This window comes from Anser anser (assembly GCF_964211835.1).
Source record: "Anser anser genome assembly, chromosome: 4".
In the NCBI taxonomy this organism is placed as follows: domain Eukaryota; kingdom Metazoa; phylum Chordata; class Aves; order Anseriformes; family Anatidae; genus Anser; species Anser anser.
The window spans coordinates 42,230,698-42,257,505 of NC_139724.1; the positions used below are offsets into that span (position 1 = coordinate 42,230,698).

The 26,808-nt window shown below is 35.0% G+C and overlaps 1 protein-coding gene across 6 annotated transcripts in view; it reads left to right on the plus strand.

The window, feature by feature from the left end:
- Nucleotides 1–26,808, plus strand: part of SCLT1 (sodium channel and clathrin linker 1) — a 47,173-nt gene that overhangs the window by 6,660 nt on the left and 13,705 nt on the right. For 5 of the 6 annotated variants that reach the window (XM_083833671.1, XM_083833670.1, XM_083833672.1 and 2 more), the window contains 12 exons: nt 130–252; nt 721–786; nt 2,690–2,760; nt 7,174–7,264; nt 7,438–7,529; nt 9,193–9,370; nt 12,280–12,378; nt 14,290–14,361; nt 16,338–16,412; nt 16,939–17,084; nt 18,397–18,589; nt 19,901–20,097. In XM_083833671.1, the coding sequence (XP_083689797.1) occupies nt 130–252; nt 721–786; nt 2,690–2,760; nt 7,174–7,264; nt 7,438–7,529; nt 9,193–9,370; nt 12,280–12,378; nt 14,290–14,361; nt 16,338–16,412; nt 16,939–17,084; nt 18,397–18,589; nt 19,901–20,097 (1,403 nt within the window). Of the gene's footprint in view, nt 1–129; nt 253–720; nt 787–2,689; nt 2,761–7,173; nt 7,265–7,437; nt 7,530–9,192; nt 9,371–12,279; nt 12,379–14,289; nt 14,362–16,337; nt 16,413–16,938; nt 17,085–18,396; nt 18,590–19,900; nt 20,098–21,418; nt 26,803–26,808 lie in introns of those variants that run through there. The other variant, XM_083833673.1, reaches the window with a different exon arrangement.

The following is a 26,808-nucleotide window of genomic DNA, read 5'->3' on the forward strand; positions in this document are numbered from 1 at the left end:
ATGTACAGAGTACAAAAAGACATTTCAGAAGAAAAGTTAAGTCTTTTCTTTTTGGGGAACAGTAGATGAAAGTAAATGTACTGTAGTAAGACAGTATTTTATATAGACCTTTGTTCTGCAACTTCTTAGGAAAAAGAACAAGCAATAGAGCTCTGGCAGACTGTATCACAGGAGCTTGATCGCCTTCGGCAGCAGTACCAGGAACGCATGACTGAAACGCAAATCCACGTGGCTGAAAGACAAAAGCAGAAAGTAATTTTCATTTATATTTTTGTTAATTTTTGAATGTCATTGTATACGGTGAAGATTTTGGGTCTGTGTGTAGTCAAACTGAGGTGGGGTGGTTCTATCATACTGTTTTCTGTAATAGTCACATCAAATGTTGAGTGGTCAGATGTGTTCACTGATGCATCAAATAATTGCTAACATGTTGTAGATACATGTTTGCTACTGTGAAATGTTTGTAGTACCATCATAGCCTGTGTGGCCCATTAGAAGTACTGTATGCTTTCATTTAACTGAGTGAAATTCAGATACATTTTTCAGTAGTAAATCTAATTTGCTAGATTACCAGGTCAACAGCTAGAAGTAATCAAATCACTAATTTACAAAGTATATTGGATTTCCTGTAATGTGCATGAATTTTCAAAAATGTTTTTAGTTGACTGATCATCATATCCTTATGATGGTAAACACAAGAAGCTCAATCCTTTTTTTTAGGATCAGCTGACTAGCTTCCACCAGCTGACTCAGCAACTGCATGCAGCCAATGAGAAAATAGAGTTGGTAAGTAAAACCTGAGCAGTGACTTACTGAATTTATTTTTTCTACAGGAGCCCTGAAGCACAAACTGAAAGCAAAATGTCCCTCATAGATACGTGCTTGGATAGACCTTGTGCCATTCAGATTTGCAAACTTGTCTAGGAACAAGTCAAAAATCGAGAAGTAATGGCTTTTAAATCAAGAAGTAATGGCTTTTTTTCCTGAATTCTGAATTTCCTTAAAATTCTTTATTTAAATACTTAAATTCTTTGTTGTGCCACCATTTGCAAGCTGTGGGCTGAAAAAAATGTAGTGCTTCAGTCAAGCCGCTACTGATATTGAGTACAATACTGCAGATTGCTATAGAATTGTATCTTGCAAGCAGTTCTGTTTACAAGCTATTTCAGTAGTTCTAATAAAAGCAAAATAATGCACTCAGAGAGGATTTTTTACCTTATATAGTCAGTGACTAACAAAATCAACTGTTCTTTGAGGTTGATAGCCACATTAGAGTTATTGAGGGATTGCTGTCAAACAGTCTCAAGGAGATACAATGAGCTTTCAAAACAGTTCTGGTGAGGATTTGGAATTTGCAGACTGATCTGCTATTATAAGCAAAGCAGTAGGAGGTAACAGAAAATAGAATGTCTGAATGCTTAAAATCATAATATTGGAAAAATGATGCGGAGAAGAGTGAAATACATGTTTTCTTTGAAGAAGACAATGTTAAGGTAAAGGTTATCCATTTGTTTGCGTTCTCCACACAGTTTGACAAGGTCTGTTACGAATGTCAAGAAATAAAGAAGCATTCCCTTTCTTAAGCTACAAAACTGAAAAATGAGGAGTGGAGAGCAGAAGTAACTAGTTGTTTTGTTTTTTTATCATGGCTAAACATCTGTGTTCCGTAGATGTGTTCAGGTTTGAGCTTTTCGGCATATTTATAAATGTTCTGGAAATGAGATCCAGTAATGAAACAACAGCACTCACTACTAATGTTAAAGTATTTAAGCTAACGAAAACTGAAATAGGATACAGAAATTTGCAGTAAGACATGATATCAAATACATGAATGCATTTTGTCAGACATTTTATTAATAATTATACAAGCAGAATAACCCATGAGGGCAAAATGGAGCTTTCACGTAGGGTACTTAGTATTAGTCCTGAAATATTTGTTAACGCTCAGAATACATATTTTATAAGTATGAAGGTTCTGAAAACAATTCTCAGCAACAGTCAAGAAAGCAAGAAGAATGTTAGCATTGGGGTTGGGTACTGAGCTGAAGTCCACAGTACAGTAGGGTCTTGAATGCTACCTATATTCAAGTTGTGGTCATCTCTCATCTGAATGTAAGATCTAGGAAAGGCTAGTTGGATAACAAATACTAAATTACTTTCAGATGAGAGGACACCTGAAAGAGGATGAGATTTCTAGCACTCTGGGTCGCATAGAAGGTTGATAGATAAACAATTGCTTGCTGCCTCAGGGCAAGAGGGCATTAAATACAAGGTTTTGGTTTGTTGTTTTTTTTTTATTTATTATTATTAGTCAGCCTATTTAAAACAAAGGAATTCTTTCCAGCAGTATGTGGTCTACTGTGATACTCATTTATCTAAGGTATTCTAGGTACCTAAAGCAACTAGATGGGAAATGTAGATGGTAGATCTGAGCTATTACAGTCCTCATCTCTGGAAGTTCTTATACTACCAACAGGGGAAAGAAATGGAGGATGGGGTAACATCACCCTTCATTTGCCTTTCTATATTACTGTACCTAAAGCCTGGCACCTTGGAGACCAGCCAGTGTTACATAGACTTTATCAGGTATTCTTACGGCATTCTATTCTGTAGAAATGTCCTTTAACTCTGAATATATGAGACTTTCAATAAAATGGGAACATGCTATAAATCTCTCCTTGTTTTGCAGAGCAATCAACAATTTCTACAAACTGTAACGGAACAGAATGTGGAACTAGAGCAGCTACGAAAGCAACTGAGGTATAAAACAGGCAATTTAAAAATGATATTTTTTTCCTATAGCCTTTTTTAGCTTACTGCTTTATTATGGGCCTCTTTTTGTCCTGTAGCACCATTTGTACAACATCCTGTTACGTAGGTGGCTACTCATCACGGTCCTGAAATTTGAATGTTCAAAGTAGCTTTAAATTTTAACACTTAAAATTTCTCCAGGAGCTCTAAACCATAGCCTATGGGGACATTAGAGGTAAGAGAAGCTTTATTTGTCTTAATGGTTATTTTTAAGTTTCTTCTGCATAGCAAATTAGGACCAGGACCTGTTCACACATGCAGTTACCTTGGTCAGTGAAGATATTTTCAAAGGGGAACTTATAACCTCTTTTTCATTAGCTATAATTTTTCTGTGGGAAAAAACTATTTTCAGAAAATGATGTAATTTAAGGAAGGAAAATGTAATGGAAATCAAAGATTAAGGTGGTATTCAACGTATTTGTTGAAATAAAGTATTTACCAACTCTGTTATCACTTGTCATGCTATCTTAAAAGAGAAAACACATCCCTACATGCTTGGACATTACTTGCTAGCATTACTCTTTTGGTACCCATTCATCTGGAGATCAGTCTTGCATTGACATGGTTGCATTGACTCATGTAATAAGTGTGTGAAAGCAATTAGCATTAGCTGAACTTATTTTAGACATTCAATAAACACTTGCAACATTGGCTTTTTATGTATTTCTTCCAAGGGTTTTGATTCAAAAATAAAAATTGGGATGCAGTGAAGCATTCAGTTGGGATGTTTTTGTCAAATTTACAGGTGTCATGATTTCCTTTGCTCTTACCCTTACTTGCTTTTTAAAAAAGGAAACTGCTCTTTTTTTGAAACTCACTGGGACTGACTTAAAGCTAATGGATCACCTTGGTCTGAACTTTTACTTACGTTTGCACTAAATACGTGGGTTTTTGTAGTTGCTGTTACTTACAAACAGCATTGAAGTTTATATATAATAGGGGAAATTTTTTATATTTATGTATATTCCTTACCTACACAAGGGTAGTCTTCTGTCAATTTCCTGGGCTTGAGTAGACTAGTCACCTTCATTCTTCTGGGACACATTCCTGATTAAAAGTCTTTGCTGGGGAAGGCAGTTCAACACGTGGCTTAAGTCAAAATAGTTCATTACATGTTATTAATCGGTGAACTGATGATAAGTGGCATACCCGTTCATGACCAATATTAATAGTATAACAGGTCAGCTGGGGTACTGAGCACTTGCAATATATTCATGAACATCCACAAGTCTATATACAACCTTCTCTGTCTAATCCAATTAAGTACTGATCTCATATTCACTTGTGCTTGTGCTTATGTAGGTGCACCGTCTCAGAGGAAGCATGGGTAAAGTGTGTGCCAGTATGCACAGATACTCCCTTTGTGAGAAATACATGTCCACCTACCTGTCTGCGTCTCCCTCCTGTCGGAGGTGTGAGTGCTCCTGCTTTGTGTGTACTTACGCTGCTTCCTCAAGTCCACTAATTGTATGCTCCTGAGAAAGCACCCTGAGAATTCCCATACGCACACAGCTGATACGTTGGTCCCTATTTATTTCTTGCTGTGCTGTCAGTCTGCCAGGTGGGTGCAGGCTGTTCCTGGCATCTGGTAGGGTGGCTGCTCTCCACCAGTGGGGTGACTCCAGGCAGGGTCAAACACAGCTCAACTGCTGGTCTATCGCTGTCTTGTCACTCCCCCTGCAATCACAAATCTTTATGCATCTTTGGAAGCTCTCTCCAGGTTCTGAGAGTCTCTTGGTAACTCCCTGATTACTGATTAAACTGACTGGGGATCATCATGCACAAACTTTGTCATTGTTATTCTCCCCGTAGTGTTACCAATTTGGTGCAAACGGGATTTCAGAGGAATTTTGAGTTTCTTGTCATGGGCAGTGATTACACTGTCATTCCGTGCAAATCAGGCCGGAGTTCTTGCAACCCTAAAAACAGTACTTTGTATTCACAAAGCTAATGACAGCAGCTCTATATAGCTGTAAAAGAAGCACTGCAGTGATTCTCAGAGTAGTCTAGAACACTTTTCACCAGCTGTTGTTTCTCTACCAGGAAGTTACATGCATGTAGTTTGCCTGGGTTACATAACATATGTTGCTGACAATTTGATGCTTTTTTCAGACATTTTTAATAGATTTGCACTGATTTACAGTAATAGAGTAACAAATCTGGAGAGGTTTAAAAACGAAAACTTACACATGGGAGAATTTCTATTTGTTTCATATGACCTAGACTGGGTGCAGTTTTGGAGCTTTTGATGTTGCTAAGCCTAAAAGCATGTGTTGGTAAATTTTAGGTATTTTAGGATTGATATAGCAAAGTATACAGTCTGTCTTATGTAATCATAAAACACTTCAAACATGCTCGTGACGGACTGTCATCCTATTTCTAATATGTGCACCTAAGGGAAGATTGCTACATTAAGTTTTGGAAGGTAACCTGGGGAAAAGAAAACAAAATTAAGAGTTCTGCTGGAGTTTATTTTCCAGAGGATAATAGCTTTTATTCTTTAGATCAGAAGTTGACCTTACCCAAAATTAAAAAAAAAAAATAATGAAATTTGGTGAAAACTTCTTAAGAAGTATTTAAAAACAGAGTTACTGCTACTCATTAATGTTTAAATAATAACAAATCTGCATTTATGCAACTATTAAAGGGCCATAATCTGCCATACATTATAAGCAACATAATATTTGATGTATTTGTGGAGAGAATTGAGGATTAAACAGATTCACTTCTTTAAATGCTAGAATTTTTATTACAATATTTTACATATTTAATGTGTAATATTTTAATATAATATTTTAAAGTTCCACTGTATATAATCAGTCGTATAGCTCACCGTATTATTGTTCTCTTGAATTAACTCCTAATGGCTGTCTCTGGAGAGGGGATACTCTGGTGATACTGGATACTCATTTGTCAAATTGTCTGCTCCAGTGCAGTGAACTTCTGAGTTTAGCTGAGAGTATCAAAAATGTTTTGAGATATATGCTGTTGAAATGTTTTAAAAGGTCTGAAGATAATACATATAAACATACGAACTTTGAATTGCTCAGAGCTGCATTTCAGTATATTAACAGAAAGGTAAAAGCTTGCCAAGGTTGTATCAAAGATAAATTGCACAATGAAGAATCAAAGTTGCATCTTTAGAATCAATTTGTCACGTCTTAAACACACATCCCTGAATTTGATCTGAAGCAGAGTTTGGTCATTAAAATGCATTTTTAGTACTTAAGCTGTCTTGAATTTTATGATCTCTTTTTTATATATATATATATATTTATTCTCTCCTTATGTTGGGTTTAGAGTTCTTTGTTTTGTTTTGCAAAACATTTTATATATTTCTGGGGGAAGCAACTAAATGCCCTCATAAATTTAACAGTGCATTTTCTAGGAGGCACCCCCTTTTCATACGGGATAAGATCAAAGGTTTGGACCTGCAGTGAGGGCCATAAGTCTAGGAATAATGTTTTTTTCTGTTTTTTACTTTCTTAAGAAATAATAACAAGATGAGCTTGTCTGATGTATTAAACTGAAACTTTTGTAGAGTTGCTAGGATTATGTGTATGTTGGTTAATATTTTCACTTAGGCATAATATGCTTCTTCCTTTTATGCCATTAAATAAAAAAATGATATTTCCTTAAGGAATTTTTGCTTGAAGTTGATTTTAAAAAATATTCAATATTTTCTGGCTTCTTTCATGACTGTTAGTGCTCTAGTTTGCAATAGTCTATATGTTTGCCTTTTTTTTTTTTTTAACTTTATTATACTTTCAATCATTGGTCTTTAAATTTACCCTAATACTGAGCCAAAATAATTGGGTTATACACCCACGTGAGGGACTTTGTATGTCTTTCTTTTCCCACGTCAGAGGAATAGAAGCATTGCTCATTTCAATGAGCTTTTTACTGTGTTTAAAATCTGATTCACTAACTAGCCCATTTTTTTCTCCTTTTCTGTTTCAGCTGTTGTCAGACCTCTTCAAATTATAATGCACATCAGTTACGTTCTTTAGAAATGGTTAACATTTTTTTTTAATTCTTTGTACAAATCGATTTAAAAAGCGAAATCTAATTCTGAAAATTATTTCAGTGTTAAGTATCTGAGGCCAATTATACTTAAGTTACTGAGCCACTCCAAGTTTTTGATTGCCTAGTCCTCCCAAATATTTATTCAATGTACCTTCCTGATGAATTTGGTCTTTCTCTCTCATTGTGCCACATGCTTGGGGGAAACCTCTTCTGCCATGTTAAAGTATTATGGAATCTGACTGCCCTTCACAGCTATTTCAACAAAGTTGTAACAGAGTCCTTTTTTTGCCCCTGTAATAATTGAAGTGTAATTCATAGACTCTTTTCTTTATACAGGCAAGCCAAAATAGATGGACGGACAGCAAGTGCTAAGATTGATGAAATGACCAGATTGACAGAGAAGCTTCAAGGCCAGTTGGAGAGAAAGGTATTCTAGAGAGAAGCACAATTTTAAATTACAACTGAAAATGCTAGTCAGTCAGCAAGTTGCTGGTGTTAAATTAATGGCAAGTTGTTCCCTGACTTGTTTTTTGTTGGTATACCTTTGTTTTGTTAAATGAAATTCAGACGATACCTGGAAAATGTATTTATTCTTTCTAGGAAGAAGATGTGTTATCTGCCCAGCAAAGAGAAGCAGCATCTGACAAACGCTTGCAGCAAATGCAGTCTAGTATAAAACAATTAGAAACAAGGTAAAGACATCTCACTGGATGTTACTAAAAGGATATTCACAAGTGAGATAAAATGTAGTTTTTATCAGTCTCTGAGTTTTGTATTTCTTAGTAAGTCTGTTTTCTCAAAATACAGGTGTTTTATGCTTGGCTGCTCTCTACCTTATTTGTTCTATTCTATAACCTTGCAGAACAGCTTCTGTCTTCAATATGTTTAAAATGTTAAAACGCAGCACCTGATTTTATTGACTATAATGGAGAAAAGACACGTATTTTTCATTCTAGTGCATAAATTCTAGTTACTCAACTCTCATTAGTGTTAGGTGGAGTTTTGAAGAAAAAAATGTGCATTAGAATTTGATTTTTTTTTTTTTTTTATGTAAAGAAGCTGTTTTTGAGGTGAATACAGATTTTCTGTCCGTGATCTGGCTTCAGGTCTTAGTTCATCACTCTTCATACAAAAAAAAAAAAAAAGATTATTTTAATAACATTGCTAAAGCATACTTTCCAATAAATGCAAATTACAAAAATTGTTCGAGTGATCAGGAATAGAATTTTAATTCCAGCACTGTCTACTGGAAGATCTAAGATCCAATCAGTTTCTTCTGTGCGTTCCCCCCCACCTTCACTCTCCAAGGATATCAAGTGTAGCCATATTACATGGAGCTGAGGACAGTAATTTTGATTCAAGTATGGTAAGCAATTTTAGAATGACAAATGACTTGATAGGTAAGAAGAATTCATAAATTTCTTACTGGAATAATTGTGTGACTGTTCATTTTCCCTTCTTGCTCACAGCTCTGTTCATAGCTCTGTGAACTCTTCAATAACTCTGGAAAACAAATAATTCATGGGGAACCATGTCTTTGTATGGTCAAGTACAGCCTTGAATATTTCCACAGATTTGTTTGGCTACCTCTACTTATTGAATTTTACTTGTCTAAGCATTTCAGAGGCTCTTCAATTCATTTTAGAATGTGTCAAGGAATTAGCTAGCATTATTAGTTTCTATGGGCTTTTGGTTCTCCAGAAATTGCGTTTTAATAGAGTGGCTCTCTTTCTGTGTATGTGTTATTGTAAACACGTTAGAAAGTAAACCAGCATGACTGCCTGAAAAGGCAGCCCAAGTGTTTCCAAAACACTCACTATGTATATTTGGAACTATGCACTCTATTCAATAAAGCTGCACTTCGGAACTTTCAGATATTTTTTTGAGGATACCTCTGAGACTCTCTTGCCCTTTCTCATGCCTGCCAATACTGACAATCATAATTAAACAATAAGAATTTCTGAGCTGTTGCAAAATTACCAGTGTTTTCATTGTTCTAATGGTATATCTGCAACTTCATTGCCCACATCCAATTATTCCATTTCCTCCGCAGAGGAGAACTTTATTCCTTCTTGGGCTGTTCTATTCTGTTTTAATATAGAACATTTTCAATGATGTATCCCAGGATAGCAACATACTTCTAAGGATTTTCTGAGAGTAGGTATCTGAGTTAACTCCTTCAATTCTGCTTCTTTCTAAGGTGTGACAAATGTCTCCAAAACAAGCAGAAAACCAGGAATGCAGTATTGACTATTTTTATTTTATTTTACTTTCTACAAGCTTAGTTTGAAATAATTGAAGTGTCTTAATAAAGCATTGTATTGTTAAATGAGTGAAATTATTACTGTCTTTTAGATTACGTGTTACTGTCCAAGATGCTGAACAGCTGAGAACAGAAAGAACAGCCCTGGAAAAACAAATCAGAGAGCTTCAGACAAAGTACGCTAATTTAGAAAGGGAGAAGTATGATGCAGTTGCAAAAGTCCAAGATTGCATACAGCTCTTAGAAGAAGCTAACCTACAAAAAAGTCAGGTAAGGTAATGGGTAAAAGTATTTCTTATATATTAGAAAATGGAGTCACTCGCAGTTGTGAAGTACAAATCTTATTGAATACCTAGATAGGGCTGTCAGAATAGTTACTAGTTTATATTACTTGTTAATGGGTAGGAAAGAAAAGCTGAAACTATAGGGACTTTTTTTTATATGATAGACATAAGCCACCAAGAGTGAGCTTTGTGTTCAGATCTTAAGTATTCAGAAGAAATCTGAAAAAGTTTCTGAGTAATGAGTCAGCAAAGCTGGCAGCCAGTAAAAAAACTGCAAAGGCATTTGAGTGTGTATGCTGGAATGGCAGATGAAATTCAAGTATTCTGTACAGCATGCTGAACTTAATTTTTTGCAGTCAGAAAAGGGTCTTATGAACACACTTATGTGATCCTTAGTGTCACTCAATACAACTAATAGAATGTTCAGAATGAGATTTTTAAAAATGCTTTTAAACGTAGTGCACCTTAACATGCAGTACTGCTCAGTGTATTTCAAGTAAGGTGGGAGAACTAGGAAAGTGCAGGATTCAACAATGACAGCTAGACGTGTCGGAGAGGCTGTAACAAAAAAAAAAAAATGATTCAACTGTTACAGGATAATGTTTATGCCAAAAGTATAGATATGAAAACAGTCACATTCAAAAGAGAAGAATCCACCAAAACTTCTAGAGGTAGACTCTAATCCAGCAGGTCTAGAAGCATCTCTTGATCAAAAAAAAAAAAAAAAACCCTCATCCTCTTTTCCCAGTTCTTAACTTTTCCAACGTATCAGCTGTTTGCCCTTTAGGATAATAGGGTGGAGGGACTGATAAACTGTTGTTTAATATGGGTGCTTCTTTGTTTTCATGCTAAACTTCAGCTCAAATCAGGCTTTTAGCAATCTAATGAATAGCGTTTGCTGGCAAGACAGAACTTTAATGCATGTAATAGACTTTACACATCAGTAAATGAAGTCCAGATTAGTTAATGACCATGGGAACATATGGAGACTTTTTTCTGTTTGGGCTAACATGTTGAACAGTCAAGCAGTTAAGGAGATAAACATTTCCTTTTAGTCTGAAGTTGCCTTTCAAACTCGAGGAGCCTCCTGAGAATCTAACTTAACTTTATACTTTTACCTTTTGGAATACAAGAGTTAATGTTGTCTTTTTTGCTCATGCTGATTTCATTTCTGTAACAAACAAGGAAGATCCTGTCTGAAAGGAGGAGTAACTCTTTAAAGAGATCCTGCTATCTTCTGGCCAGCTTCCAGAAGAGTTAAACCTTGACAAGACTTACAGGTCCTGGTTGTTACTGTAGTGTCCAGTATCTTGTGTGTTTCTTTTTGCTTCACAAAAGAGGGTTCTTTTCTTGTTACAGTCTTTCTTCCCATATACTTATAGTAACTTAGGATACACTTTGGATGGCTTCTTCCTGACATGCTAATTCCTTTTCATATTCATTCATAACTTATTGCATCTTACTTGCTTTATGCCCTGATCTTCTACAGTTCCCTTCACCTGTTAGGCTCATATTCAAAAAGGAAAGAAAGAAAAAAATGAAGTTTTATGTCCTCCTTTGCTGGCTACCTTTGGACTTGTTAGTTCCTTTTTCCTAGTAAGACATTTGTATCCTTAACAGCATTTCCCTGGAGCCTGAGTATGAAGAATAAAAGGTAAAAATTAATTCATTTTTTCAGAGTTTAAAAATGAGAAATCACTCTTTCATTTGAAAATTACTGGTAAGAAGTGTAAATCACATTTCTAGTCTGCTACATATTGGTACATCGAAGCAGTGTTTTTCCCACCATTTTTGACAGAAAAAAGTGGCCCAGTAGAATTTATTGTGATGCAAATTACGAATCTGAGACATTTAATGAACTTCTACAGATAAGTGGCTCATTACAAGTTTAGTGTAACGTTCTAGGAAGAAAAAACTTGATTTGCAAGCACTTGTTAATTTATTGCACTGGCTAAAGCTGGGAAGTTTATGAATTAACAGAATAAAAAATGCATCCTAATATGTACATTTAGTTAACTGTGTGTCTTATACTGTTGCCATGGAGGTTCCTCCCTGATCTCTATGAGATTATGGGAGTAAAGGGTTGTCACAGCGCTCCTTCTTTTGTGTTAACATTGTAAAGCGCACAAAGCTAAGCTTACAAAATGAGATCAGAAGAAATCTAAGAGTACTTTGAGAAACAAATCAGAAATTGAATGGGAGCAGTAAAAGAGAATATGACATATGATGCACCATATTACAGATTGTAGTGAGTAACCTTCTACAGGCTGAATTTGTATCAACGTTGTATTAGCAACGTTTTTCATGTCTTTCTCCCTTTGCATCTACATGTTCTTAATGTGCCACCTAGGATTTTTTTTCATCTATCCCATCAAGAGATCTGTATTACCTTCCATAATCTTTCCAGACCAGTATCTTGTGTTCTACTTTAACATTACTATCTTCATCCTCCTCTGGAAAGGCTTCTTACTAGCCTTTTTTTTCTGTGATTCTCACCATCTTTTTGTGCTGAAGAGCTGTTTGGTTCATTGTTATCCACTGTGAAATGGATTGCATATGCATTCATTAGTTACTTGTGAATTTTCATTCTTTTAGTTTTCTAGAAGATGAGTGATTTAGTGTATCAACAGCAAAAAATGCTCAGATGTCTGTAGGAATACGTGTGTGTGTATTCAGATTCTTAACAGAGAATTCAGGTATGCAGATTCTTAACAGATCTTTCTATGTGACATTTCTGTTTGTGTTCTTGATGGATCTTGTTGTCAGCTTCTCCAAAGTGCAAGCCAAAAAGTTCTTTTGAACAGTGATTATGTGTGGTTTCTTCTCTCACTACTAGGTATTATGTCATGACTGAAATATTTTCAGTAGAATTTCAAGTTCCTTTTTTTTTTCTAGGCACTGTTTGGGGAGAAACAAAAGGAAGAGGAAATCGAAAAGATGAAAAATGAAATGTCTCAGCTTGCAGAAGACACTGCTGCAAGAATTAGGAAGGCAGTAAGTTATGATGTTTAGAAAGAATCAACTGTGAACTTACAGAGCTAAATCTGACATAATTATATATTATGAATATGCATATTATGCGTGATCAAATCAGCTGTTTTCTTACAAGTGTTTTGATAATATAGGTAGCAGGGGCAGCATACTGACAGTACTGTACTCTTCAGCTTTATCATCTAGATAGGTACTCTTCCAACCCAAATTATACTGGTTTATCTCTCATGAACCAGAAGTGTTCCTGTCGATGCACATACGGGTATAGAGAAGGTGAAGATGTAAAGATTGGCATCTATTTCAGAAATTCTGTTCAGTAGCACGTTAACAGACGTTAACGTCTGTTAGTTGTATTGGTATCAGTGTATTTAGTTTATGAATATATGGCCTCATCTTGGAAGTTACTGATGCTTATCATATACTGTCAGATGATAGAAACTGTTGAGAGTTATACTGTCACTTTTTTGGCATCTCAGTACTTCAGAATATTCCTCTAAGCGAATAAGACTTCTACCAAGTACAGCTAATAGTAGAAGACTCAATATCACAGTTCGCTTCAAAACCAGCATTCGGTAGAGAAATGACATCAAAGATTTTACAGTCTGTGTCCTTACAATTTTTATTGTTTTTATGAGTGGCTGAAAAACTGAAGCTCTTTTGATAACAGACTCTTCACAAAATTAGTTTTCTTTATGTTGTTTCCCATCTGCGGTTAAAATGCATTTACCTGGAAGTTCTCAACAATTACCCACATGTCAAATAGACATGCTTTATTTTAAGGCAAACTCCAGAGGAAATAGAAGCTTGTTATATAAATGTGTTAAAATGTCTTTTATTTCAAGTAGACAACAGTGTAAATCAATTACCTGGTTTGTAAGTTTTCAGTGGTGCCATTGATTGTGCTTCCTTTCACTGTCTTCACTATGACACAATGTACGTGTTTATTGTTTAGGGATGAAAGGATTCTTTTTATTTCCACTCCTTTAATTTCTAGAGGTTTCAGAAACATACTACATAAATTTTTGAAGCTTTTAAAATGAGGATGAAAATGGTTTGTGCATTCTACTTGTCGATTACCCAAAAGAACCACAAAAATTACGTGGATTACTTAAAACTGCAGTATTTAATGTCATGCATGGTTTGGAGAAGGTGTGAGAGCTAAAGAGCAGATAGGATAACCACTCAATCTAGTTATGACAACACTACTAATGAGAAGTTAGAAATTTAGAAATGTCCTTGTTCTTATTTTGACATAATCCCAGGAAAAGTGAATCTATCAAAAGCATTAAAAGTAAAATTTGAGAATATGAGTTGTCATGTTTCTCCAGGAGTTAACAAATATTTTTGAAAATACACGTTAAACAAGTTGCAGATATCTTGCACCTAATGGACAGCAGCTTTCTGATAGTCTTAACGGTTTATTTTGTAAGGCCTTGTTGTGATGTCTGTCTTTCTGCTTTTTTTCTAAACACCCTCAGTTAAAGTAATATGGATTGATAATAAACATTATTCTAACATTGATATAGAAAGATTTATCAGTTGTTGCAGTCTCATTATTTTTATATATAAGCATCACATATACACAATATATATTTCAGGCAGCAGCCTCAAGTTGTGTCAGGGGAGGTTTGGATTGTATATCAGGAAGAATTTCTTCACAGAAAGGGTGGTTAGGCCTTGAATAGGTTGCTGAGGGAGGTGGTGGAGTCACCATCCCCTGATGTATTGAAGAGACATGTGGGCATGGCACTTAGAGATGTGGTTTGGTGGTGGACTTGTGTTAGATGGACAGTTGGAACTGATGATCTCAAAGGCCTTTTACAACCTAAATAATTCTGTGATTCTCTATGTAAAAACAGGATGGAAAAATAGTTCACGGGATTTTTTTCTTTCTTTTTTTGGTTTTGATCGCAGGTAGACTCTGCAAAGAAACAATATAATGTACAGATTTCTCGACTAACAGAAGAACTTTCAGCTCTCCAAATGGTATGGTCTTGACTTACAAAAGTATTTTTGATAGCAAAACGTTTGAAACTTTTTTGTTGCTTATCAAGTTAAACACTAAATTCAAGTAAAAGTAAATCAAGTAAAATCCTACATCTCCTGATATTATTAGCAGTTTGGTGAAGAGAGAGGAGTCTTTGTTTTAGACAAAGATATCAGAGCTTTGATATTCTTATTTCTAGAATGGTGTTTATCTTTAGTATTACTTAGAAGTTACTAGTGATTAGTTCTCCTACTTCCCCCCCTCGACAAAAAAAAAAAAAAGTCATGACTATTTTTATCTTTTTTTTTGTCTTGTTTATGTTGCATACATTGGTCAATAATGGTAGGTTTGGGATACTTTTATTTTAGATTCTACTAGAAATACTTTGTTTATAGTGTTGTCTGGAAGGGTTTGTGTATAGTTTTTTTTATGGCCAGCAGTAATATTCTAAATTGCACAAGAAACTTTTGTTTCAGCCCCAACAATCTCATAATTTATGTGCATATACGGTGTACTAATAGACACAAATACTGTGTGATTCCTGTTTTGGAGAGGATCTTGGTGTAGATTTTGTAGTACTGGTGCTCCACTCGCACTTAACAAAATACTTGTCTTTATCAATAACAACTTTCCTACAGCACACACTTCTCATTTCTTCTCCTGTACCTGTCTGGATTTGTCATAGGGCCAATGCAGAGGAAATACATGCAAATAAACGGATAGGGAGAATAGAATTGATACTATTTTTTGTTCTCTACAAATACGTAAGTAGTGAGCTAGAGTCTGTGCTGAGCCTCTCAAGAAATTCATCTGTGAAGGAATGGCTCAGGGAACAGGAATAAGGTGGACTTTGCTGAACCAGTAGGACCTATTATAGGTTCTATTATATGTCTAATAGGACTTATTATAGTCATGGATCTGTACAGGTTTTCACAGTTTGTCTGATCAGAGGCAGTTTAGTCCCGCTGTGTAACCATTTCCTCACTACCGGTATAGAGTACCTTCACAGCTCTTTTGTACAGTTTAGTTTGTGTAAAGGGCAAGAAACAAAAAAAGGTAGATGATAGTCCAGTGTATGGAATAGTTACTATTTATGAGTAATTATCTAGGACTATGGTTTATTATAGTAGTACTTTACCCCTTGCATGTCTATAGTCATTAATACAACATTCAGTGCCTTTAATGTTGCTTAACAAAAGTGACTGTGTGTAGTGTCTCAACAGTCAGTGCAGAGATTCAAATTTAGGTATAAAGGATACTTTGCTTTGAAAATTCATTGTTAATGTGCAGATTTACTTTAAATAATCTTTACTATATTTACTAGATTTACTTTATATAGTATTTACTTTATACAGTCGTATTTTACTTTTACTGAGAATCTTGCCTGGTTTTGCATAAAATAATAGAGTTCTGCAAATCTACCCATTTCTTTGTGTAAGTTTATTCCTTGATTATGCGTGTTCTTATCGTAGGTCACAAGCCTCTTTACAGTGAGATCCTGTGCTCTAGAAAATACTTGCCATGTGGTGGCACTTCTTAAGTATCCCTGTTTCTTTCAGGGATAAATAAAGCAAGGAAAGCTGATTATTGCATATCTGTAGTTGCACATGTAGCAATAAAGTATACGAAAGTTGATAAAGTATACTAAGAGAAAGTCTGCATCACAATCATCATATTCTTGAATCAACTTGGAACTTGCAACAACTGATGTGGGGGACTAAAAGAGTTTGGTTCGTATGCAGCTTTTTAAGGATTAAATTTATTTCTAAAAAATTTCATTTTGCATGTTGTAGTCTATGTAGTGAATGACTTATCCTATAGAGAAAATCATGAACAGGTAAATATAATTGAATGCATACATACCTGCAGCAAAAATTACATTTGCAATGGTGGGTATTTGGCTTTGGCACTTCTTGAATTTTTATCGTGAGTTATTTCTGATTAGATGTACTTAAAGTGACTTATTTTAAAATAGGAATGTGGTGAAAAACAGAGTCAAATTGAACGAGCCATTAGAGAAAAGCGAACAGTGGAAGAAGAACTTGAAAAAGTAAGGCAATTATATGCATTTTTACATCATGTTTAAGATCTCTCTTCAGTTGGAAAAGATGTGTTAATTTTTTATGTTCCATGTTTTTCCCATATATTGGAATGAAGGACAGTTCTGTGACCCTTAAGTTTCTTACTTGTTGAGTAGTTTTTCTTAACCGTAAATATTCATGTCAGTATTTTAAGTTTTTAATCTGGAAATCATTTTAAAGCTGTAATTCTAAACTGAAAAAGAGTGCTCTTTGAAAAATGTAAAAAGTAAAGGGAGAGGTACTCGACATAATCTGAAAGAATCTTGGTATATATTCCAGTTAAACTTAAGCTCAATATACTGAAAACAAAATGGATGAAAAAACTTTGAAAACCTTTTGTTTTCCAAGTAGCAGCAACACTAAAATTCGATGAAATTCAGTTTTCTTTTAAATCTGAAAAATAGGGCACAATGAGGAGTAGCATTGTTGTCATTACTACACTGTCAATCACCCGTGCAAGGTAAAGTTGATTTTACATGGAATTTTATTCTTCAGATCTACAGGGAAGACAGAGTACACGAATCTGACAATAGAAGACTAGAGCAACTGCATCAGAAGTATCTACTTGCAGAAACTACAAAAGGTGACCTTCAGCTGAGTCTACAGACAACACAAAATAAACTGAAACAGCTGGAAATGAAGTAAGTCATGGATGTTACAGAGACAGGAATAGAAAATAATGGAAATTATTTCTAACTAGCTGTTGATAGTGTGTTAGGTCTTTGTCACATTTTCCATCAGTAGCAGGAATAGTATCAAGTTACCATAATTCTGAAGCAAGGGTAATTATGAATCACTATAAAAGTATTAAGGGGGATAACAGACTACAGGGTGAAAAGTTTTCTTTACAAGACTAGAATTGCAAGCAGTTTTTTCTTTTTTTTAACAAAACTATGAAAATTGGAGTACATTATTTGAAATCCTGATGTATTTCTAAATACTGTTTGTAGGAAAAGTAATGCTCTGAAATATTTGGGCAGAATTTATTACTTTATAAATTCATCTGCAGTGTGGTATCTTCTAGTGCATGTGTAACACTCCGTGTTTATGTAGCATACTGCATTTCAGGTCTGTGTTCAGAGAACTAATAGATATTATTGTAGTTCCAGTAATGTAATGGTAAACAGCACGGTATGGTACACGTTTTTAGATCAGGTTGTTCTCAGAATAAAAAGTGTAGGATTCTCTGTAAGTTATTTATGATCTTCAATGATCATAAATTCTATCTCTTCTCCAGAGCAATCATTTGGGAATCTAGAAATGTGTTTAAAATGAGAATCTACTGTTCCACATTGCCATTTTACTGAGATTGCTAGAATGTTAGATTGCTTTTATGAATTCCCTAGGCTTGATAAAATACTTTGCTGACTTGCACGTAGTCCTAGATGTAAAGGCCATTAAACATACTGAGCTGATATAAGCTTTCAGGGAGAAACAGGGAGATGCATGTACTGGGTCAGACCAAAATCTGTCCCAAATTTATGTATTTTTACCAGTACTGTCCAAATGAAGTCATCTAAGGGAAACACTGAACACTAGTACAAGGTGACAGTGATACTTCACTGGAATGCTCTGCCAGCATTCTAATAGTGATGGGCTGCTTAAAAATGTCCAGAAGTGACATCATAGATTTATATGTTTAATTATCGCTCTTACTGTTACATGGATTACTTGAATCTTTCATCTACAACATAGTGTGATAGTGAGTTCTATATCTGAAACATAACTGCAGGAAGAACTTCGTTTTTCTGCCTTCAGTTTGCTTCCTGACAGCCTCCTTTAACAGCAATAGAGGCAGTGTCCTACTAGACCAATTGGTCTATTAAGATTTTGTTGCTGTCTACAAACTTAGTCTCCCCTATCTTCACACCATTGCAACTGCAGCAAAGTAGCATTATGAAAATGTAAAATGGACTCTATTCTTGAGTTCAAACAAGACTTCTTCTCTTTCAGCTCTGAGGAAGAGAAATCTCGTTGCCAGGAAATCATCTGTAAGTTGCAAAGCATTCTGGATTCAGAAAGAGAAAAGAGTGGTTTTGTCAGTGAACAAAGGTTAAAACTTCAGCAAGAGAACGAACAATTGCAAAAAGAAATGGAAGGCTTGAGAAAACTGGCCGTAGAGGCTCAAAAAAAAGCAAAAATAAAGGTATGGTTTATGTGCTGTTTTTATTTTAATGTAGGACTGATATTTACTTAATAAGGCAGCATGAAAGGGAGTGAAAGTTTCGATGATGCTTCCTCTTTTCTGCTTTATAAGTAATTTTGTTGTAGTGTCGTATGTCCTCATGATGTTTTGAGTAATTCAGCCTTGGCTAATTAGGTTGTATTTTAATGTGTTATTTTCAGCTTGATAAGAGGATCCCAATATTCTATGCTTTCATAAGATGAATATTCCAAATAGTGGCATATTTACCTTCAAGTGATTTTACCCATTCCAATTCCAGATCTTTATCTACTGTCTGTAATGTTAGGAATATATTGACTCTCAGTACAGTGTTCCTCTACTTGCATATCTACTATGTTATCAAAGCAGTGCGTAACTAACAAATTTATTAATGGTGTGGTTGTCAAACATTAGTTCTGTTTTTTCTGGACAGAGAATATATTTCTATGTGAATATTTGCAAAGAAGATACTTAGCTGAAAGACATGTTCTTTTTGAATGTTTCATTTAATGCACCTGAACAGACTGCATATGGGATAATGTATTAATAGCTAATCTCAGCAGGTTCATTGTACCTTTAGCTTCTGAAGGGAATAACGGCTTTGATACTTGACATGCTTTCTAAATATATAGAGCTGATGCTTTCCCCACTGCTCTTAACTCTGAGAGTATGAAGATACGGAAGGGATCTAAGAATCTACAGCAACAAAGAAGACTTGAGTAAACAGTTGTAGTTAATTATGAATGAGGGCCATCTCAAATCCAGTTACCACTTTGTACCTCAAGATAAAAAAAAAAGCAGTCAAAAAAGAAATCTTATTCCAACTCTAGAACCTTTTAGTCAAGCATGACAGACAGGTAGCAGTTATAAAACAAATACTAGATCTTCGAATGTCCCTAATCAGGCCGGATTCCATTATAGTCAGTCACAGATAAGATTTGTTACTTGCCTCCCTTTTCCTCTGATGTGCAAAAGATTTTAGTTGCAGTTCAGGAAGTCCTAACACATTTTGGCTAGATGAAAAGAAAAAATATGTTTCTGTGGAGAAAACACAAGGGAGAGTGATAAAGTTTATTTACAAAAATAAGCATACACAGCTCATTATCCTTTATTGTCAGTTGTACTATTTGCTTAAATTGGCTTTGGGAACATGCATCTATTTGAGTATATAATTACAAGTTTAATTATTGTATGTTACATGCTTTCTGCAAATGCTTATAAATTTAGCTCAAGAGTTTTTTAAAAAAGAAGGAAGTGAGAGACTTGGTTGTATCCTATTGGTATTTTTTCTAGATAAGCACAATGGAGCATGAGCATGCTGTGAAAAAGCATGGATATGAAGCTCGACTGAAGGAATTGGAGGACACCAGTCAAAAGTCTACTGCTGAACTTAGACGACTGTTGGTAGCTCAGCAAAAAGCAACAAATCGATGGAAAGAAGAAACAAAAAGTCTTAGTGAAACTGCAGAAGCCAGGATCAGTAAGCTAAAGTAAGTGCAATTTTGTTGTTGTTCTGGCAGCTGTTACAGTTCTGGTAACCATTTGCTATGACAGTATGATGGTGGAAAGCAATGAAGAGCAAACCATCTAGAATAGATGATGTGCTTGTAGCAAATAAAAGAAAAAATTGTTCTCTTTAGAACATTTTAACTTAACCCTTTGTGAAGTTAGCAGCTAATCACTGAAGTTGAAATTTCACATCTCGTTGATGTGTATGAATTTTGTAATGACAAAAAGTAAATGAAATATATTCTTTTTAATTTTCTCTTTCAGAATATAGCATTCTCAGTGTAGAAAAATAGCTTTGTATTATGAAAACTCCTATATTTATCTCTATTCAGAACAGTCTTCATCAAATCAGTTGTGGAATGAGTCCCTAGACTTGTAAAATAAGGTGAAAAAAACATATTGGGAGACATATCTGATGTTCTCTTCCAAGCACTTGACTGTCATTAATGAGGATACAAATGAGTTTTTTGATTGCCTTAAGCAAAAATATGATATAAACTTTACTTTTCTCTTAATTCGTACAGGTTGCCAGGTAACTGGCTCATACATTTATTCCCAGCTCAGAATATAAGAACATTTTCAATTCTGAGAGGCCATAATGACAAGGGCATCTCACACAGCAGACACATACTACATATCATTTCTAGAAGCTGGGCAATACAAACATGTATGGTGCCTGTGAGCCTATATACCAACAGCAGTTGGTTTAGAAAAATAAGAAGGTGGAGTTATTGGAAATGAGTGAGTAGAGAAGGAAGCGTCCCAGTAAAAAATTAGCTATTTGCAAGTCATGTTTGAAATAAATTCTACAAGCCTTTCTTTGTTTTACATGCATACTGCTGTAGGTAGTGTTTGCTTCTACTTGTGTGTTAATATCCATTAAGATACATTACCAATCAGTTTATGAAATAAGCAGATATGACATCTGCATTCATCTTGGTTTTCCTTTTCACTGTAAGGACACACTGCAAAGTGTTAAAATTTAAATGAATTTATCCATGCACAGTGGTTTTCTAGTGACTTCCTTTTCTGATACTGCCTTCCTCCACCTAAGCTTCCTTGCACGTTTTTGGCTAGCAGGTAGCAGACAAACTGTGGCAAATTACGAGCTAACACACAATCACTCTGGCTGGCTGGCCAGGTAGGTGGTGTTTGTGAGGAACAGGAGGCCACATTTTCAACAGGCTTTCTCGAGAGGCAAAGATGCATGTTTGCTTTATTTGATGCCTAAGCTCAGGAGACTCTGTCAGTCAGATCAAGTAGCCTATAAATTAGAGATTAATTAGCCTCATATTTTTACAGATCTTCTAAGTTTATGTCTTCAAGATCTCCCCCTTTTCAAAGTTGGTTGAAAACTGGAGGAAATTGAGACTGGTACACAATTACTTCTAAACCAGGAAGCCTGATTTCATAAGTCTTGTTTCTCTGAATGGCTAGAGAAGAGTATAATGTTATATGTACCTTTTAGAGAGGGCATTCAGTGGTTTTTAGAAGAAAAATCCGGGGCATGCAGCTTTGTTAATTTGAGAAATTTTAAATGACCTTTTTAACTTCAGCCACGTCAAGTTCAGGATGCACTCAAGTACATTTCTTTGTTCAGATTGATCTTAGAAGTTGCTTACTATTATGTTAACAAGGAAGCAAATATTTTGCTGTATTAAAATTGGAAACCTACAAATTCTAGCTTTTATTTCCTTTGGTAAATTTTTCATGTTCCATTCTAATGGTTTGCACCTTGTCAGCTTCAACCATAATGTTTCCAATATCCGTGTTGCAATTTTAAGTCATATTTTTTTAAGCATAGCTTGACATTTCTTAGTTGTCAGAATGCAACTATGTCTAACTATGTCTACTTATGTAACTAATGTCAGGTGTGAGTAGAATTAGAACCAAGTTTCTCAACATGAGCAAGGAAATGTAACTTTCTGTTGTAGACAACATTTGCAGGTTTACCATACCACTACTCTAACTTGTTTTTCGATCTTTTGGGAGAAGAATGTGAATTTGGCCTCCAGTGAACTTTGAAAATAGCAGTGTCGTGTGTAGAACATACAGTTCATCCCTTAGAAACTATTTTCTTATGTTTTTAAAGTGACCCACTGTCTATCATGACAAGTTGTACCTATCCTCCGTTCAAATAGAGGAATACTTATTGATGACCTTTCTGTTTTAATTGCAGCTTCACTGGTCAACCTAGAAGCCCTTTTATTTTTAAAGTACTCCTTTTATAGTGTTTATAGTGTTTATAACAATTTTTGTACTCATCTATGATGACTAGTTCAGTGTAAACTTTTCAGATAGACCAAAAGCACGCTAAGTCCAGTTAGAGATAACACTTTGGCCTATTTTTCTAGATAAAAAAGTCCTACGTAGTCCCTCTTGCCATTTTCACCTCTCCTAAGTAAGCAGGTTTTTTTATGTTTTCAGTCCAGATATAGGCTGGATTTATTTTGCCTTTAAATATTCTGCATTTTGTAAAGATTACTAAACAGTTTTTTTTTAAAAAGCAAAAAGTCTCTTTCAGAAGAAATCATCACAGTGTTCATTGTGTCTGCAAGACACCAGGAGCTTTGCATATTAACTGACAGTCTTAGTGGTACAGCTTCACTTTATGGCTGCATCTTCCTAATGCTTTTTTGACATCTATTTTAAATGCAGTAACTAGAGAAGAAAAATACTTTGTAGTGTTTCATGGTAAGGTAAATTTAAGCTGTTAAATTTGTAGTTGATTTGCTGTACATGAAACTATAAAACTGCCATAGCTGAGCATCTATGTTCGTAACTGAGATGCAGAATATAATTCAGCAACTTCCAATTAAAAGGGAAAAATTGCAAACTTCCAAAGCAATTAAAATTGTCTGTGAAACAGCTGCTTTCCTTCATGAAGCTTTAATGCAAAGTGTTAAAATGTTGTAATAGCGGGCCAAAAGCTTTAGACCTTATTTATCTGCAGCAAAATGCTGACATAGAAAATATAACAGACAAGAGAGGAAGTCTGTTTTGAGAATCTGTATGAAAAATAGACAGTAAATTTTCAAAATGCCCCTGTTTATGTGAGAGACTGCCTATGTGGTATCATCTGGGAAACCCCTGCAGTAATTTATCATTCTGTATCAGCAAATGCTGCCTGATCTGAAGAATAGAAAAAAAGTTCATCTCATTATAAACTAAGTCTAGCCTAAGCCCATCTGGTTCTCTGTCACTAGTAGGCATTTTGGTGCAAAGTCTAAAAGCAAAGTCAGTTACATTTTAAGACGATTTTGTTGGTGATGCTTTTATGTTTTTGTATAATGGAGAATCAGAGTTTTTTATTGGAGAAGATTTGCTCTGCCTTAAAAGGAGGCTGGCAACAGCAACAAGTTAATTCTCAGATAAAAGGTTGTAAGTTAAAATTAAATAAGGAATTTCATCTAAGTCTGTGCAGTGATGTTCTGATATTATGTTGACAAGTAGCTATGACAGTACCTATAAATAAATATTATTTAGGAAATTTAAAACCAGTTTATTTTTTGTATGTTACGTGCATTACCAGATATTTAATTATACAGCATAGAATAAAGTTGGTATGAAAACTAGCTCCTGAGCCGCACAGTAGGAGTAACTCAATGCAAAATCATAGCTCATATTCTAAATGAATAATTATTTATTTTAATCTTACCAAAATAACTCTTGAGTAAGCATTTTGTGCGCAAGTACAGAATGGCAAATCACATCTTACCTTGTAGTGAACTAAAATAAAATTGCTGAATTACTTAAAGAGCAAAACAAATTTGCAGCCAATGCACTGATAGATTTATCACCAAGACCACTAACTAGTAGTGATACTGGGTAAACACAGCCTATTGAATTACAGGTTCTGTTTTGGATGTCCTCTTGAAGCTAATGCAGGGAGTCATACCAGGAAGTTTTTTATCAGACTCCAAGTGAAAGGATGATGTTCACCCAGCTTTCCTATATACATGTCTTATTAAGTTTGTGTTTTTGAGAGGGTTAGTTAAGCTGTGAACATTTAAGGAAAACTTAGTATTTTCTTTAGAAACTTCATCTGTCTTGATTGGACAGGAAGGGTATGAGCTTAGATAAAGATACTAACATAGCCTTTTTGGGTTTCAGCAGAGAACTCCCTAAGCGTGCCATGTTTATTTAATATATTTTGAGGGCAGTACGAGGCATACCTTGGCACTTAATTAAGTTACTGTTTTATGTATTGGATTCATGTAAATGTATGGGCAAATGCAGAAATTGTGTTGGTGACATAGACTTTCGGTTTTTAACAAGAATTAGTACTCTTACAGCATAGTAATGTGCTTTACAAGTGCATGTTTTTCATGAAATAGTTATAAACTTCCTTAGAAAGTCATGCCCGTGTTAACTGGGGAGGCACATTACATAAAAGTGCTTAACATTGTATTCACCAGAAGTTTGCTGTTAGTGCAGCTCTCAAGCCCTCACAGGCATTGAGTCAATGTCTCATTTAGTGTAGGTGTTTCCCATTCCTTTGCCTTAAATTCATGATCTGTTGCTGGTTTTGGTCTCTCCTCATTACTTCCATTTTCCATGTGAAAGTGTCTGAAACGTTTTGGCATCTTTACTAACTTCCTGGCAACAGCTGCTTACTTTTCCATATTCTATGCTGCTCATTTGTTGTCTTTCAGTCTGTTGTGTTTTGTTTGCGAGGTGTAATACATATACGTAAAGGAAACATTAAATAAATGTTTTTAAGAAACAAAGCAACATCAGAGAACATTAGTTGACTTTTAATTTTTTTAATTGAAAAGTAAAATTTTCAAGCTCTAATAGTAGAGCGAAGTGATGATTTTTTAAATAGCATGAGAATGTAGTAGTTCAGTGAAAAAAATGTAGATAAAAATGTTGGTAAGTAAGTCAATACTTTTAGGCTTCGCTGAAAATTACTCAGTGCTTTCTTGGGCACTTGCGTCTCGGTATAAGTTAAACACATAATCATTGCCTGTAAAACTGAATTTGGAATTCAAAACAGTGCTGAAACACTAGGCAATGAATTGAATACTTGTAGACTACATTCCACCATTTTATTCAGAACAGTACAATATATTCTTCATAAATGAGACGAAATTTTCTTCCTTCTAAGCATCTTAAGATGCTGTACACTTTTAGAAGGATTTATTGGTAGTAGACCTTACTTTCATCTCATAATAAGGGCAAGGAACCAGGATTGCTTTGATATACTTGTGCCAAAAAGCAATCTTGAAGGTTACTAGGAAGGTCAGTGCTTCTTGCAGCATAGGTCATACTTCCAAATAAAAATGCCTCTCTTGGCAGCATGACTTGTGACTAGTCTTTACCCTTTTTATTCCTGCAAAGCATCTAGTCTTGCAGACTGTGAAATGAAGCTGTTCTGAGTCTTGATTGCATCAATTTTAGATGTACTATGAGTTTTAATGACATTTACTGAAATGAACTTAAACTACAATGAGATTATGAAAAGGACAGCAGCTATGTACAATTATAAAATAGTCATTCCAATGATTACTGTTAAAAGTTTTAAAAAAGAAAGTGGTACAGTGTTCATATTTAAAGATAAGTTGTCCAAAGGCTTTTGCTGGTGAATTTGTTTTTTCCTCTATATATGTATGTTAAAGAAAATAATAATTTTGTCTATGTCTTTGTATATTTATGTATATATAAATACATATAAAAATCTCTTACCTTCGGAGTACTGGGGCTGCATTTTAGATTTGTGACCAAAACCATGTTGATAATGCAGTGATGCTTCAGCTATTGACGAACAATGCTTATGCAGTGCGAAAGCCTGTTTCTCACGCTGTCACCCCAGTGAGTATGCTGGAGGTGGGCAAGAAGTAGAGAGGGGACGTAGTTGGGAAAGCTGGCCCAAACTGGCCAAGGTGATAAACCATTCATAATAATCTCATTCTCAGAAATAAAACTGGATGAAAGATTTTCCAAAGTAGCTGGGCATTCCTCTGTTGGTGGTGAGTGATTGCTTTTGCTTTTTTTTCTTTCAGTTGCTAAACTCTTTTACCTGAACCCATGAGATTTTTCAGTTCCCTTCTAATTCTGTCCCCCATTCTGCTGGAGTCCATGTATGTAGGATTTTGTAAGAAATAGAGACAGCTTTTTTTGTTTTTCATCACAGGATGTAGAGCTTACAGTTTTACAGCTGTAGATCACAACTCCAAGATCACTGTCAGTATGGCCATATTTTGGGGGGAATGGTACTCTCTAGAACTGTTCTTATTACCCTACAGCATTGAGAATAAGGCTATATAGTTTTTCATACTTAATCTGAGAAGAATAAATGGCAGCAAAGATAGAAAATGAAACCACCAATACCACGATAGTATTATGAAATTTATGAATGGAAGTAAACAAACCTCAGTAAGAAGAGAATGCAGTCTAGATTGAGAAGGTGTGAGAGAGAAAGTTCTGACAACAGAATTTAAGCAAAAACAAGGTAATCAAATTTGTAAGCAGTTACTAAAAGAAAATGCAAATGAAAGCCATTACACAAATTTTAAAGGGGGGTGGGAGGGCAAATTATTCATTCACTGTTTAAAGTCCAGTGCTGGGCCTTGAGTGGACTGTATTTACACTAATGAGGTTAAACAAGGAAACAAAGAGGTCATAAGACAAGCTGTAATAGCTGGTTAATCCCTTCTAATTCACCTATTGGTATTTTTCATTCTTTTTAA